General features: G+C 41.1%; 1 protein-coding gene across 3 annotated transcripts; it reads left to right on the top strand.

The window, feature by feature from the left end:
• The first annotated feature begins 1,987 nt into the window (after nt 1–1,987).
• On the top strand, nt 1,988–15,357 carry LOC139655516 (adapter molecule crk-like). Of its 3 annotated transcripts, XM_071532971.1 has the most exons (5): nt 1,988–2,411; nt 4,168–4,188; nt 5,722–6,170; nt 6,210–6,340; nt 9,206–15,357. In XM_071532971.1, exons 1-5 carry the CDS (start codon nt 2,206–2,208, stop codon nt 9,338–9,340), a joined length of 942 nt encoding a protein of 313 aa, XP_071389072.1. In that variant the 5' UTR covers nt 1,988–2,205; the 3' UTR covers nt 9,341–15,357. The 3 variants fall into 3 exon arrangements, with proteins under 3 accessions (XP_071389072.1, XP_071389063.1, XP_071389055.1); XM_071532962.1 differs by lacking the exon at nt 4,168–4,188 and having other exon boundaries at nt 1,988–2,395; nt 5,736–6,340; XM_071532954.1 differs by lacking the exon at nt 4,168–4,188 and having other exon boundaries at nt 1,988–2,425; nt 5,736–6,340.
• Nucleotides 15,358–16,349: the final 992 nt, after the last annotated feature.

The following is a 16,349-nucleotide window of genomic DNA, read 5'->3' as shown; positions in this document are numbered from 1 at the left end:
CCACTGCCACAACTTGACAGCAACAACTTGGAAGTGTCAGAGGTTCAAACTTGTTTGAAGCTGTAAAACTCCATGATTGTATTTTTCTGTAGATTTTGGTGGCTCCTAATCAGCTTTTTCACACTTGATACACATGCGCTTAGTGATGACACAATTGAGTTCATGTTTTTCAGATACATTGCAAAGACTGCACTGTCAACCGCAAAGCAAAACTCAAGCATGTAGTTGTGGCTTATCATGGCATTTACCATGTTGGTAAAGTGGGAAGCTCATATTTATCTTTGCCATATGACTTGAATGCAGCATGATTACAAATGAGTGAATTTAGTTAAATTCAATCAAATAGCTGGTAGGAATTAGATCAAATTTAAATATATTTTAATTATATTGACAATTAAATGCAGTGGTGGAAAGTAACTAAGTACATTTACTCAAGTACTGTACTTGAGTACAATTTTGAGATACTTGTACTTTACTTGAGTATTTCCATTTGATGCTACTTTATACTTCCACTCCACTACATTTCAGAGGGAAATATTGTACTTTCTGCTCCACTACATTTATTTGACAGCTTTAGTTACTTTTCAGATGGAGATTTGACACAATGGATAATATAACAAGCTTTTAAAATACAACACATTGTTAAAGATGAAACCAGTGGTTTCCAACCTTTTTGGCTTTTGACGTCTTACAAAAAGCAGTGTGTAGTCGGGTCACATTTCAGATGTCTATGAGTTGTTAACAGCTCCACCAAATAGTGATTTTTCCCTCTAAACCTCACATGGTTTCATTTCAATAAATGTTCAAATGATCCAATATTTCAGCAAAAATCTGAGATTAGAGAAAAAGTCCAAAAACTGAAAACAGATTTGTGAACAGAACTTTGTTTTTTCTTCTTTCCTCTCCCATTAATCATCTCACGACCCCTCAGATTTATCTGGTGACCCTTTGGAGGGGCCCGACCCCTAGGTTGGGAACCACTGGACTAAACTAGCTAACTGTATATAAAGTAGTTCAAACTAGCTCCACCTCCAGCAGCTACAACAGTAACATGCTGCTCACACACTGATGCTTCAGTATTAATAATCTAATGATGTCATATATAATAAAATATCAGTCAGAGGGACCAAACCACTACTTTTACTTTAATACTTTAACTACATTTTGCTGCTAATACTTACGTACTTTTACTTAAGTAGGATTTTTCATTCGTAAAGGATCAGAGTACTTCTTCCACCACTGGTTAAATGTATGCCATCTGGGTGACTCACTTTCTGATTACCAACTGATTCACTTGCTAGATCTTGTCAGTGTGGTCTAACTAATGATTGTTCCAAAGAGCTTTAAAGAAAAGAGTTGTGACTAGCTATCATTAGCTGTAAGTAAAAAACCGCATTGTGTATGTAGTCGCTCAAAGAATGATGGATGAGTAACAGGGAAGGAGTCTGGTCACAGTTTTTTTTTTTTTTTTTTTTTAAATGGATGCATTCCAAATGGCCATTTGGTTAAGAGTCAAATCTTCATTTTTAACTATCTCTGAGGTTCCCCTTAGTGAAATTCAATGCTGCATTCATGGCCCACATGAAAGACAGACAGAGTTACCTACTGAAAAATAACATTGACGTCAACTTTCAGGTGTCAAATACAATACTCTTCACCTCAGCTGTCAAATCCCGATCAAGTTTGAACCTACAGTATGATCACTTCCAAATTGTTCTGACTTATTCCCATAGGACTTAAATGTGGCTTCCAAGCAGTATAACGGTGGATGGCAGCAATGCGCTTGCAAGCGTCTACTCTGCCGTAAATTCAAAAGAAGAAGAACAAATGGAAAGTTCATATTTACAATTATTTTTTGGGACTTGAATGCAGCATGCTTCCCATTGACCAGGCATCACTTCCGGTAGATGAGGTCAACTTTTCCCCCCCAGATCCGCCATTTCAGCCCCTGAGTTTCTTGTTGCAAAGTACTTTTGAATTTTTTTGTAAATTTTCCACGTTTTAGCATTTGAGTGTTATGTTTTGTGGCGCAACATATATTTAGTCAGCTAAAGGTCCGTATCTTAATTCGTGGAAGTTGGCCGAAGTCGTAGTATTATAACGTTTTTGCAGGGGCAGCGTTAGTGAACCAAAGTTTTTGTATGAGTTGCGGATAGGGAGAGGCGAAGGGGAAAGGCCTCAAGCCTCGGACTGGATATTGCAGCTATGGCCGGTAATTTCGATGCCGAAGACCGTGCTAGCTGGTACTGGGGAAGGTTAAGCCGCCAGGAAGCAGTTTCCCTCTTGCAGGGACAGAGACATGGCGTGTTCCTGGTTCGGGACTCAATAACCAGCCCCGGCGACTACGTGCTGTCCGTTTCAGAAAACTCCAAAGTGTCACATTATATAATCAACAGCATCAGTAACAACCGGCAATCTGGATCAGGTAACGTTGAATTATTTGCCAACTAGCTACATAGCCGAGCTTGCTACACATGTACACACAATACTAACGTCATATAAGTATTTTCATTGCAGTTTGGGCTTGCTAGATACGTTACTAATCCCGTTCCGTTCGGTCTCTCTTGCATGGATACAACGTCAAACGTGTGTCCATGGTTATCGGCAAACGTACAGACCCCACAAGATATGACTCAAGACAGTAACTGAATCGTTAGGAGCCACTTTTAAATTCGGCGTACATACAATCCCAACAAGCAGCACTTATTCCTATAAAATTCCAACTTTTAGAATTGGTTGCCGCTGCTCGCTACCGCCCACCACTGTGTATTTTGGTTGAAGTGGATTGTGGGAGTAACAGGCAAGCCAGTGAAAAAGTTGACATTTTATTGAAATAAAATGCAGCTTACAGTACCTGGTGTATGCCGAATGTATCAATGGAGCCTAACGATTCAGAAAAGGTATTAAGTCATGTCCTAGGAGGTGTGTATGTTTACCGATAAGCAAGGCAAGCATTAAGTAGAGTGATTTTGAATGGAGTTTGTAACTCGCTAGCTAAGGAGATCACTCATTTGTTTGACCGCAGTACTAGGTCAGTTATCTGTGTTTTCAGACTCGTCGGATGGAGGTTTGGCGGTGTTCTCTCCTTCTTTAGGCAGGGCCTGGTAGCTCAGACAGCAGCAGGGAGGTGGGTTGGGCTGCTGCTGGGAATGAATGGGAACTGGGCAGGCTGGGCTGTCACAACTGGAGGATGACTGGTCAGATTGGTGTTTGTGGAATGTGTGTGTGTGTGTGATCCTGCCCTGTTGCACATACATAGGCCCGCTTACAGGTCTGCTGCTGTGCTTGTACCTCATTATGGCTATTGCACAACTCGTGTCCTTTCTTAGGCTGCCTTACTGTTGGTGTTTTCCATCCGTATTTCCCCAGTAGAAGTGGTGGGTCATCACAGCAACTAAATGATCACCGCTGCTAGAGAAAATCTGAAAAATTAATACAATATTAAAGCGGGCATATATTCTCTCAAAACACAATTAGATGACGGATGTTTAGGATCAATGCCTTTTATGATTAAAAACAAAATAAGATCAGTTGAAGTGCTACATTTTGAACAGGAATCAAATCTAGAACCAAAATGGTGATTGCTGTCCAACCAGCAATCTCAGTAGAAATAGAATATTTGGTCATGCAATATACTGTTTGAAAGTGCAAAAACTCATGATTCTACCCCTATACATAATTTTATCATCCCAATGTCACAGCAGCAACGATCCCTTCTTTTGTAACAGTAGTGCACACAAAACAGACACACTCAAAATGGCGACTCCTTACGTTCTATGTCTTCTAGAAATCCACAGACAACACAAATCATGGTAACGTCAGTATGCTAATCACGGCAAGGGTCCATTGAACAAAATCGGTTATAGTTTTTAATCCCAAAAATGTGTTAACTCTGAAAAACATCAATAGAATATCCATTGTTTACTTTGCGATTCTTCTGAACAGATTTCATTGATGTCTGTTTCTCCATTGGATATGCACTGTGAATAGTGTGTACAGAAAGCTTACTGTCTTCATGTTGTATAGACTCTCTGGAACAGGATGAGTCTACCTCCACGATTCTCCATTCAGTACTGGCCAGTAGGTCACTGGACAGCGTAAAGGTTGTTAGCCTTCCATGAATGGCCATGTTATGGCCTATGTTCAGATTATCTTTTGAGGTCTGAGACCATACAACCCAGCGCCATGATGTAATGACTATCTGTGTTACACAGGTTTAACCTGCCCTGCACATATAACAAGTTAGTGTAGTACCCTCTTTTGTGGTTAAACATCTGTATTATCGGTTTTGGCAGATATTTTGATAGATACGGACCGGTTTTGAAATTGAGCCTAGTCTTCATGCAACCAAAATCAGAATTACCCCATCTACCACTGCTATAAAAAATATAGAAAGAGTAACACTGTCTACTTTGAGAGAGTAAAAATAGTTCTTATGGAGATTTTTTTTTATCAATGACATTGAAGTTTGACAGTTAATGTCCTATTTTAGGGAATTTGAATACAATAACAGTGCATTTAATATGCTGGTCCTGTGCATGTTATGGAAATGGCAAGGTGCTAGTTTGATTGACACTGGACTAATACTAATCATCTAGGCCAGTGGTTCTCAACGTGGGGTCCGGGGACCACCAGGGGTCCTTGAGGAGGTTGCAGGGGGTCCCCAGCAAATTGATGAATTGTGAAACTTAATCATTATTTCATTTATAAGAAGTTAACACAGTTGGAGAATGTAGAAGAGTGACTGTTTTGATCATAGTTTCTCTGTTATCTCTCTACCTCCAATACAGATAGTCATGATATTCTGTACAAAATCATATCTAACAATAAAAATATTCTCAGATTTAGGTTCCAGAGAAATCAAATGGGGGTCAGTGGCTCAAATGTGCACTAAATTAGGGGTCCTTGATATGAAAGTCACTGATCTAGGCTACCTCTTTGCTCTGAACAGAAACAGTCAGCTTGCTAGTTACGCCTAGCTACTAAGTTCTGAATAGGCAAATCATGTATTTTTCACTGCTTTGGTATTGCCTTTCAATACTTCACTGAGGAGTCTTGTAGTAAGGCATCAGTCAGACTTCTCTCCACTCAGTGCAGGAGAAAGGAGCGTTGCTCCCACAGTCTCCCATTGTTAAAACAAAAGTGAAACCTAAAACTTTACAATTTGTTCCAAACTTACATGTGTTTGTAAACAGTAACTTGGCACCTTGTAGTAATTGCATAAGTGTGAAACAGGCCAACACAGAAAGTTAACATGAGTGTGAAGACTTGCATATTTCCCTTATTCACCATTTGATTCCACTGGACACACTGCTCTCATTGTAGGTAAGGACAAGTAATTAATTCATAATCCACAACAGGCTGTGATATATTGAAAGGGTTAGGGTTAGATCACAGTTAAAGGAATAGTTCACCCAAAAATGAAAATTTTGTCATTATGTACCCTGTCAGCTGAAACACTGGTGAAGTTTGTATAGATTGTAAAGATGTAAAGATTTGATTGTGTCACATTCAGAGAGAGTGTACAGTGGCCAATAGAGACAGAGTTTAAGAAAAGTCAAACACTATATAGGCTAACCAAGGCACTCCAATGTTATTGTATAAAAACCACCATCCACCAAAGACAAATTTGACTAGCTTTTGGCGCTTGGTCGGTGATAATTCCGGACTCTGCTTTTGGCTGTTTTCTTTTTTTTTTCTTTAACAAACTTACCTACTGACCTTTCCCTCACCAGGTCTGGCTCCCCCTCGGTTTCGCATCGGGGATCAGGAGTTTGAGGCGCTGCCGGCCCTGTTGGAGTTTTATAAGATACACTACTTGGACACCACCACGCTCATAGAGCCCATTAGCAAGGCCAAGCACACAGGCTTCATCAGCGCCTCCGCCGCCGGCGTCCCCCAGCAGTCCGATGAGGCCGAGTTCGTCCGAGCGCTGTTCGACTTCCTCGGCAACGACGAGGAGGACCTCCCCTTCCGCAAGGGCGACATCCTGCGGGTGCTGGAGAAGCCCGAGGAGCAGTGGTGGAACGCGGCGAACCAGGAGGGCCGAGCCGGCATGATCCCCGTACCCTACGTAGAGAAGTACCGGCCCGCCTCGCCCACCTCGGCCGGCCCGGGCCCCCCCGCCGCGGGGGCCGGGCAGGGGGGACACATTGGCGGGGTGGCGGGTGGTACGGACGGCACAGGCGCCCCGCCGGCTAACCCGCTAGGCGACCCGGGCCAGTACGCTCAGCCCGTGGTCAACACCCAGCTTCCCAACCTCCAGAACGGGCCGGTCTACGCCCGGGCCATTCAGAAGAGGGTGCCCAACGCCTACGACAAGACGGCGCTCGCTCTGGAGGTAGCTATTCCACCGGACATTCATTTTCTCCAAGGCCCTGCTGCCCTTTCATTTGATTTTACCTCTTTTGCCCCTCTGTTCTTTTTAGTCCGGCTGCCCTATATCTTCTCTCAGCTGAGGGGGGAGTAGATTGTCCTGGTTTTTAATGGCTTACTCATGCATGTGAGCATACACACAAATATCTTTACAAATGCAAGCTGACAGCGTACATGCAGACACACTCATGGTAGAGATGGCTGCATAGAGAAAGGCTGGCACACAGCTTTCACAATGGCCTCTGTTTTTGTACACAGTGGGCCTTGGATTAATGTGAATGTTACATTCTACATTCATTACCACTAGCGCCGAGTGAACAGAGTGTTCGCTATCCCACTTATCAAAGAGGGATTAGATACTAATGAAACAAGCGCTCCCCCTTGTTGCCCTCATCTCTCTCACATAGCTGTGCCCCCCACCCCCCACCCCCCACCCCCCTCAACCCCATGTGCAAGGAAGTAGAGCAATTACCCAGCAGCTGAACAGAGCCAGTAAACCAGGCACTTAGTAAGATTAGGAAGAGTTGGGCTTTGGGTGCCACACAGTGAAACGGCAGAGACAGAGCAAAGGTTACATCACTCATAGCTCATAGCTTTGGAGTACAATATATCACTGTCTACCACACCCCTAGGTGTGTGTGGGCTGCTTTGTAGGGCTCTGTACCTAGTGTAGAGAGAGTATGAAGCAACACAGGGTTGAGTACCAGAGTGTACCAAGTAGGGTTTTACCAGTGTGAGATTTTGAAGGCTGATACAGTACCAGTATATTTTTGACTGAAGCTGCCAAGAAGTTACACATATTATTCTTATGGTGGAAAAAGCCTCTGAAATGGTATTTAGACTAGGGCTGAACAACTAATCGAAATTTTATCGAAATCACAATATGGCCTGCTGCAATTTTCAAATCGCAGGAGGCGCAATATTTGTTAAAGGTGAAATGTGTATCAGAATACCATTTTAAATGAAATATTGTGGTGCTGCAGAGATGTCCTGGCCTACGCATCATATTCTACAGACTTAAGAAAACATCTTTGTTTGGTACAGATCCCCGCAAAAATCACACCATAATCATTTTAACACGTTTTTCAATGAAAACGAGAATAATGATGTAAAAATGATCATTCCCTCTAATATTGCAAATCATATCGCAATTGCAATATCAGTCAAAATAATCGCAATTAGATCTTTTTTCAAAATCGTTCAGCCCTAATTTAGACCATGAGACGCTAAAAGTCCTCATATTCTGTTTACAGTCAATCCAGGTTAAGGGATGCTATTAGACAACCAGTGTAATATTGATCATTTTTGCAATAAATTTGTAATTAAACAAATTGCATCATAGCCATCATATCAGGGGTAGACAACACTTAATTGGGCCATATCTTATTTTTTTTAATAAAGGCCAATATCGGACCCAGATATCAATCTAATCCTAGTACCAAGCACACACTGGGCTGGCTGTGTATGGTTTTGTTGTTCTGCTGTTTTATAAATGAAGATGGGTCAGTCAATTCCATGTCAGTTCCACCCATGGGGGTTGAGGGGGGGGTCAGAAAAAACGTTTTTCCACCACATGTATTTTCACCGTCGCGGACGCCACACAGCCTCGGTTACACGCAGGATAGAAGTGGATGAAAACAACGCCGCTGGGTGTGACTGAAATCCCATAGGATTTGGGAGACATTTGGAGACAATGGAGACATTTGGCACGAATTGATGTGTTCAACTTGGGAAGGAATTCCTGTGCATGAACTGATTGTGGCTGTATTATAATATTATATATAGAGACAGTGCACTCTATTAGTTTTGAATGGGGAACATCCACAACACTAAATCCAACAATGTAAAATGTATCGTCAGTGAAAGTGGCCAACACTGTCCTTTGAAACAATTTTATCATTCCATGTTGTTAACAATTCAGCGGTTTTCATAAATGGGTCATTCCGTGTCACATTTGCCCCATTTTTGTTTTAATGAAGGAGGAAGATACATTTCCAAATTTTATATTATTTTTACTTCAGAACCTCTTCTTTATGTACACAAAAGACTTCCTACCATGTGTCACACAGTTGGTTTTTGACCTGTCCAATTTGACTACTTAATTCTGGAGCTATATTCACAGGTCATTATAAGAGCAACTAAGAGAATACACCACCCAGGTCCTTGCAAATGCATAGACACCAAGATATTTTTTATTTTAAACCAGGAAGTAAAAGGATATTGAGGTGTCTTTGATAGATTTGTAGTGATTAACATCTAAACTCTTAAAAAAACACTTGATGTTTTTTTTGTGTTTTTGTTTTTTCCATGTTTCAGCTACTGCCATAGGCACACATCACACAATCAAGTGCTGAAACTGCCAGAATCTTGTAGTCTACCTCCAAGTCTCTCTGTAAAAGAAAAATAGTGGAGCTGCTACCTTTCTCAGTGTCACTTTTAGACCCCTAAACCTGCTCCAAATCATGGGCGAAAATGATCGTTTTGACCCTCACTCTACAAAATCGGGGGAAACTCAGTAAATAATGATCAGTGAGCTTTAATATTTGGGCTTTCTTCATCATTTATGTATATCTTCCACCAGGAGAAAAATGAGCAAAATCAGCCGGCGAAGTTTCTGAAATTTGGTTGATTTGACACGGAATGACCCAAATATGTAATGCAAACGATTGTACGTACTGTATGTCAGAAGTTCAAAGAGATAGGAGTCTTGTCTTTAGGGCTTTTTTTGGGGGGAGCTCCGGTAGAAACCACCGGTATCCCCCACCGTTAAGGGATTTCTGGAGTGAATGCGTGTTCTTTCATACACACATTTCTGCCATTTTCCCCACAGGTGGGAGACATGGTGAAAGTGACCAAGATCAACGTGAACGGCCAGTGGGAGGGCGAGTGCAAGGGCAAGCGGGGCCACTTCCCCTTCACCCACGTCCGACTGTTGGAGCAACACCATCCCGACGACGAGAGCTGAGAAACACACACACACGCTCTCACTCCTCCCGTCGGTCTCCACAAAGCCCGGCACATCCCCTTCTTCCTCTCTGGTCATTCGTCACACAAGCACACAGTACGGACCTACGAGTCGGATCGACCGGTCGCCCCCCCCCCCGACCCCCGCCGATGCCAGATGGGTTGGGGCGGTCTATATCTCTAACGCCATTTTGATGGAAGTCCTCACAGACGGCTACACATGTTCTCATACCCAGTCATACTCATAAGAGTTTACACTAGGGTTAGGCTGATATATCGAATTGCCCGTATTGGCCTTTTTTTTTTAATAAACTTGGGCCAGTCAGTATCGTCCACTGCCGATATGAGCTTCCTCGCTGACCACAGCTACGCAAAGTTTGTAAAACCTGCAACGAGATTTTGATTTCGTTGCATATTTTATTTATTAATTTAATCTGTTTTTTTAGTAAACTAATTCTTCATTTAAAGGCAGTAATGTATCCCAGAGTTTCACCCACCATTGAACACAGCCCTACAAAGTGAAACAGCAATAACTGCATGTGCAGTGAAGCACACAGCCAACAGTTTTGTTGGTACAGAAGTGGATAATATATCATTTAGTAGCATTTATTGGTCGAATTTTTGTTGACGTTGAATCTTAAGCAGTAGTCACTACTCTTTGACCTTAAACACACAAACAGTAGGTATTGCTTTTTGCTTTTGTAGGGCAGAATGGGTGGGGTGGCTCACCCTGCCTTAAAGAGCTGCTAACCTTGAAAGAATTGAATTAGTCTGGGTTTTAATGTTTCAGTGTCTCATGATGGTCTAAATCAGTGGTTCTCAACGTGGGGTCCGGGGACCACCAGGGGTCCTTGAGGGGGTTCCAGGGGGTCCACCGCAAACTGATGAATTGTTTAACGTCAACATTATTTCATTTACAAGAAGTTAACACAATTAGAGAATGTAGAAGAATGACTGTTTTGATCATAGTTTCACTGTTATCTCTCTACCTGCAATACAGATAGTCATGGAATTCTGGACAAAGTCATATCTAACAATAAAAATATTCTCAGATTTGGGTTTGAGAGACAAAATGTCATCAAATGGGGGTTTGTGGCCCTAATGTGGACTAAATTAGGGGTCCTTGATATGAAAAGGGTTGAGAATCACTGGTCTAAATGCTGTTTCAGAGGCTTTTCCACCCTGACAAGAACAAAAACTGTGGGTGAAACACTGAATACTTTTAATTCCTCGGCATGAAAACGGTCAAATTTGAAGATTTTCAATATCGGCAGAAGATATCAGCTTCAGTCCAAAAACAAAACCTCACACAAAAAAAAAACAAAAAACATATCGGTCAAACCCTAGTTCACACCTCCAGCCCAGTATTGAAGTCCATGTCACACATACACAGCAGAGTCCACCTACCCTGCCTCTTCCTGTGGTATCCATGAACCCTCCCCACCCACCCAACCCTCCCCGTTTCAATCAAACGCACACAGGAGATGAAACACTTGGCTTCTCTCACAGAATCATGAGTCACTGTTTTTTTTTTTGTAGTGCTAGACTGTGAATCTTGGAGTGAGATGAGAAAAGACTTTTCCTGATGACTCCCTCTTGTGGAGAAGGACGGTCCTCCCCGCAAAGAAGACTTCACCAATCCCAACCCACTACATCCCACACACTACAAACCAAGTCCTCTTTTTTTTTTTTTTTTTTGTACTAAAAATGGAAAATATTATGATAGAATTGACTATATATATGCACCATTACATGCTAAATACTGTAAATGTTTTTTCTTTCCTTTTTATATTTGATTTTCTTTCACCGTTCGTGTGTTGCCAGAGACTGTACACTTATTATTTTGTGTTCCTCTTTTAAAACACTATTCACCGCCAACACGGATCAGTGAAACTCGCTATGCAGTAGTGTCAAAGAAGACGACGAAGACCCTTTCAAGAAGGAAGAAAGAATTCCTCGAGGCTGCTTTAGAAGGAGACAGGATCGTCTCCTGTCTTTTGGAGAGACTTTAAAGGAAAGAAATCCACCCTAAAACACTAATGCTGTTAATAATCACCGATGTACCTTGCGTTCCCGGATCCATTTTGTTATTCGGTGGTGTATTTTTCTGTTGTTTTTGGATAAGCGGCCAAACCTAGATGACACGGCGTCACGATGACATCGGCAGAAAATGTTTCAGCGATCTAAAACATCAACGGTAAACGTCGGGTTTTTGGCGTCGGTCCCTCCGAATCAAAGAGCGAGAGTTTCTTTCTAGAACCGCCATTTTGCACGTTGACGTTTAACAATCGTACAGAAGAAGAATCGTAGACGAGGCAGAGACACCGATTCCTCCACCGGTAATAGCCTCAGTAGACCACAATGCCAACACTCCATCACAAACTAGAAGGGCACTCAGAGAGCGCAGACCTCCGCCAAGGTTCGTGCTATTATTGCGTGTTCGTGAGTCGGATCTGCTCCAAAATTTAATGGGTTCTTCCTCGGCCCATGCTGCACCCTTCCACGGAGTTTCATGAAAATCGAGCCGGTAGTTTTTCCGTAATCCTGCTGACAAACAGACAAACAAACGGCACCGAAAACATAACCTCCTTGGCGGAGGTTATTAGCTCCTGAAATCTGCCGAACAACTAGATGATATCTAACACTTAAGAGTATCCGAAGGCGGGTTCTCCTCTTAACATTAAGCAGACAATGAGTTTGCGGGGGGGGGGGCGAAAGCAGCCTCCGTCATCTTTCCCGTCCCGTTCACAGCTATCCCTCTCATCCATCTGTTCCGTCGTCTGGTCCGTTTCCTCCCGGTTCGCCCGCGCCAAAGACGCCAGGCACATTCCAGATGGATGGCATTTAGCGGCTAGTTATCATCCCACGATAACACAACAAAGGTTTTCTACATGAAAGCCAACCCGGTGAGATGGGTTTTTTTTTTTTTCAACATTACATCCGACCGCTCTCGTCAGTGAACGGTTCGGCCTTGGCTCGCCACCTAAATTGCACTGTAGTTGAGGAGTTCCAGCCAATTTTTAGTTCGGTAGAAGCCCCCGCTGTTGCTCCGAAGGCAAGGGTTCCCACTGAGAAGCGCGTTCTAGACGGGGGAACGTCCGGGAATTTGATCAATTCTCTGCGGAAGTCAGGGAATGTTACAAATGGTTCGCTAATAAATTGGATTTTACAACTAGTTTCAAACTTCTGTGGCGTCAGATGGGGGTTTTCAGCCAAGATACAGTGGAAACCAGACTGTTCACCCTGTTCGGAGACAGAAGTGGTTCAAAGTCACATAAAAGTCATGGGATTTTTCATCAGGGCTACGGTGGGAACCCTGCCAGGGAACAACGCTGCATCTGAAAAGCAGAATTGGCACCCCCAAAAACGGCTTTATCCTGTGGTTCTGTGGCTCACTAGTTTTCACGCCATACAGTAATTCCTCGGTTTTGTTTACAATCCGGTTAATTATAAGGTCCACATTATCTCTGGTTACTTCCCTCGTGTTAGTACAAACTGTTTTCACCTCACTTTTTGCCCCCTAAGCTTATGCTGCATTCATGTTGTATAGGAAAAGCCGTCAGAACCACTCGTCAACCGAACGCAGTGACTTGGAAGTGTTCGGCTCTCAAACTCGTTCGACTTTGACAACTGATGACAGGTATTTCCTAGTTGGTAACATTAGAGAAGTCGGGGTCCATCTACAACCCGAAAGCTGAGGGGAACGGTATTTTTCAAGTCAGAAACTCCTATCCCACGAGACAAGAATGCAGCATTATATTACCCACACAGATACTGACAGCCCTAACCCAGGATGTTTCTGTGTGCTGACAATGTTGCCATCTAGAAACACAGTGACAGTGAGTGACAAGATCGCACATAGAAAATAGAAATGTTTTTATATGTCAATCAACAGAGAGGATCTGCTGATTTTCGTCCTCTCTACCTCATGTCTGATATTGTAAGAGATGACGACTTTTGAATAGGAAATTCACTGGCCTGAAGCTCCAGGCTCGGTCCATCAGTATTTTATAAAGAATGTTTTGTTTTTATTTCTTTGAAAGAACAATTTACACATACACAATATATCCTGTTGTGGTATTTTATGCTTACTTTTTGCCTTTGGAATCACAATTTCAACAAAGTCCTGATGTCCTGAAATCTAGTCTTTGGGTTTACAATGCTTTGTAACTGTATGAACTCGTCGATTTCCCCTTAATTCCTTTCATCGTTGAGATTCAAATGTAAGCAAAATAACTTTTTGTATCCTACGTTAATGCCATTTCTTTATCTACTGATTTTTTAACAAATAATTTAAGCTACACCATGAAGTGATACTGAAACCTGAGGTGCCATTTTGTTACAGCAGTACCTTTATACCAGTAAAAGAAAATGGAATAGCTTAGATCCCTTGTATTCCACATTTCTCTGTTGGTTAAGGTTGAAAATTTAGAATTTTTAGGTGAAATAGGGCTGGACGATAATTCAATATTATCGTTTATCGTCTTTCAGTGGGATTATATTGTGATGATATGATGATTTTGGGATATTGAGACACACAATTCTGCTGTCTGAACTGATGAGAACAAGCAAATTTTATTTAGAAACTCAGACAAAATGAAGTATGGTAGGAATATTATGTGAAAATTTCAGTTTAGTTTGACATCACACCAAACATTACCATTCGGTTCAATATGATGAACATTAATTTGATTATTTAACGTGATTTCACTTATGTGAGCCATATCGTCATATATATCGATATAGAAAAAAATCCTTATGATTATTGTGATATTGATTTCAACCATATCGTCCAGCCCTAGTTGAAAATGTAGCACTTCATGTGCTGATAAAACCCACCTATATGTAACTGCATTATACACTACTGGCGCGGGTGCTTGTAAAGAGCTAACATGGGTATATAGTTTAAGCGGTTAACACTAAATGACTGTTAATGGTCCAAGGCGTTTGTCGTGTTAGTTACTTGAAGTCAAGGCTCAGCAATTTACAACACTTGTATTTACTGCTGCAAACTTACTAATGCTCAGTAAATAGTATGCATTGAAAAATCTGAGATCTGGTGTGAATTGTACCCCAAAACAGGCAGGGTCATGTGACCTTACCGATGTCTTTGTTTTTGTGACTAATACTGTTTTCATGAAATTTGAAATCATACAATCTGTAATTTGAAATGACAGAAAAGCTTGCCCAAATAAGTCAAAAATCCAAACTGAACATGCGACATGGGAAACTGCCAGTTTGCACAAGTTGAAATCAGTTGGATATGAAAAGGACATTACCATCCATGGTGGTTAGTGGTGGTGTGCAGTTGTCACATTTCCCTTTTACTTTCCTTTGATTGTCTTGTCTTTGAATGGAAAGAAGTGGCTGTTGTGCTTCCCAGACTCGTTTGTGTCCACTGTTCAAAGCATTTATGTAGTGTTACCGGTTTGTTTTCTGTATTTTTTTTTTTTTAATCCATGTCTTTTGCTAGAATGCCTTCATGCAATATCACAACATCAGAGCGCTACTCTGATGTATTGCATTCAGATACCTGGAACCGAAACTCCCTCTCATGGTTGCCTTTTGAGAGGAAGGCTCATCCCGATTTCACAGTCATGACACTATTTTAACTTAACTGTGCCATCGCAGTTAGTTTATGAAGACCAATGATTGCTTGTGACTTATATATTTTAAAAAAAGAAGTGTCTTTTTAAGAGAATACCACTGATGATCCTACAATATATGCACCTTATCTCCTCTACGGATCAAGAAAAACGCATCACCATGCCAAATCATGTTTCATTGCTCTGTTTTGTTTTTCACAGTGATCATATTTTTTTGTTTTCGCGCCATTTCATCCCAATTTTGAAGAGGACCGGAACCAGCGAAAATAGGAAACTTTTTTTTTTTGAGATTGTACAATGTGTCATTGTGTTATAAAAGTATATTATTTGAAGTTAAAATTTACCTTTTTTATTTTCTGTAGCATGTAATGTGTTAATATACCTAGTCAATAAAAAAACTAGCAAATTGTCAGTTTGGCCTTTTCATTCCTATATCAATATGGTGATATTCCATGTAATTTCATTCAGGGATTTTGATGCTGAATTAGAGTTTACTTAATACCTAATCCAACTTTTCACATCCCACCCAGTTGATGAGATTTTGTCCAGTGGACCTTAATTCTAGATTTTAATAGACAATGTTCACTGCATAACACACTCAAAAAGACAGAAAGAAAAGGAATTTGGTTAATTTAAATTTTAAATGAGAAATTTGGTTGTAGCATTTTGGGATTTTTTTTTTATTTTATTTAAACAACATATTCAAATCCAGCATGGCACATAACAGTTTCAGTGCATCAACAATAGACTTCACATAAATCCATCCACAAATGAGCTCATTCTAACACAACAAATTATGAAAAAAAATTCATATTAAAATAAGGGAAATTAAAAAGTGGTTCATAGGAGATCATTTTGAATTAATAGTGCATTAAGATTTAGGTAATTCTACAAATTTCAAAGCTTTCCCACATGAATGTCTCATTTCTAAAATGTCAACAGGTAAAGTTTTGATAAATTTACAATTGTGGTGTTTCTCAAGTAAACATAAAATGATCTGTGTTCTATTTTTTCCCCCCAGTAAAAATGTGTATACTGTCTGGTAAAACAAAGTAAAAGAAAAAACAAAAAAGTGAAGAGGGACTGTATGTAGGTCCGTAGCCCCGAAACATAAAAGGTTATCTTACATGGAGAGAAAACCTGTAGCCAAACTCCATTCAAAAATCTGGGAATTTGATGTTGCCTAGTTTATTGGCAAAAGTGCTCATCCCATAAAAATATGACTCAGACTTTTAATGAATCCGCAGTTTAATCATTAGGAGCCATATTTCAATTCGGCACCAATGTAATCCACAAAACAGCGACGTAAACTTCTAGAATTGGTTCCCCAGTTACTCCAATAATCTTCTTCCGCCACATATTGACCATGGTGGGCAGTAGCGAGCAGTGTGAACCAATTGTAAA

Source organism: Centroberyx affinis, unplaced genomic scaffold (genome assembly GCF_046629955.1).
Source record: "Centroberyx affinis isolate AG114_WGS23_722 - 3 ecotype Tasmania unplaced genomic scaffold, CSIRO-AGI_Caff_v1 ptg000156l_1, whole genome shotgun sequence".
NCBI classification, from domain to species: domain Eukaryota; kingdom Metazoa; phylum Chordata; class Actinopteri; order Beryciformes; family Berycidae; genus Centroberyx; species Centroberyx affinis.
The sequence above is the reverse complement of the archived record's forward strand: the minus strand, read 5'-3'. Positions and strand labels throughout refer to the sequence as shown.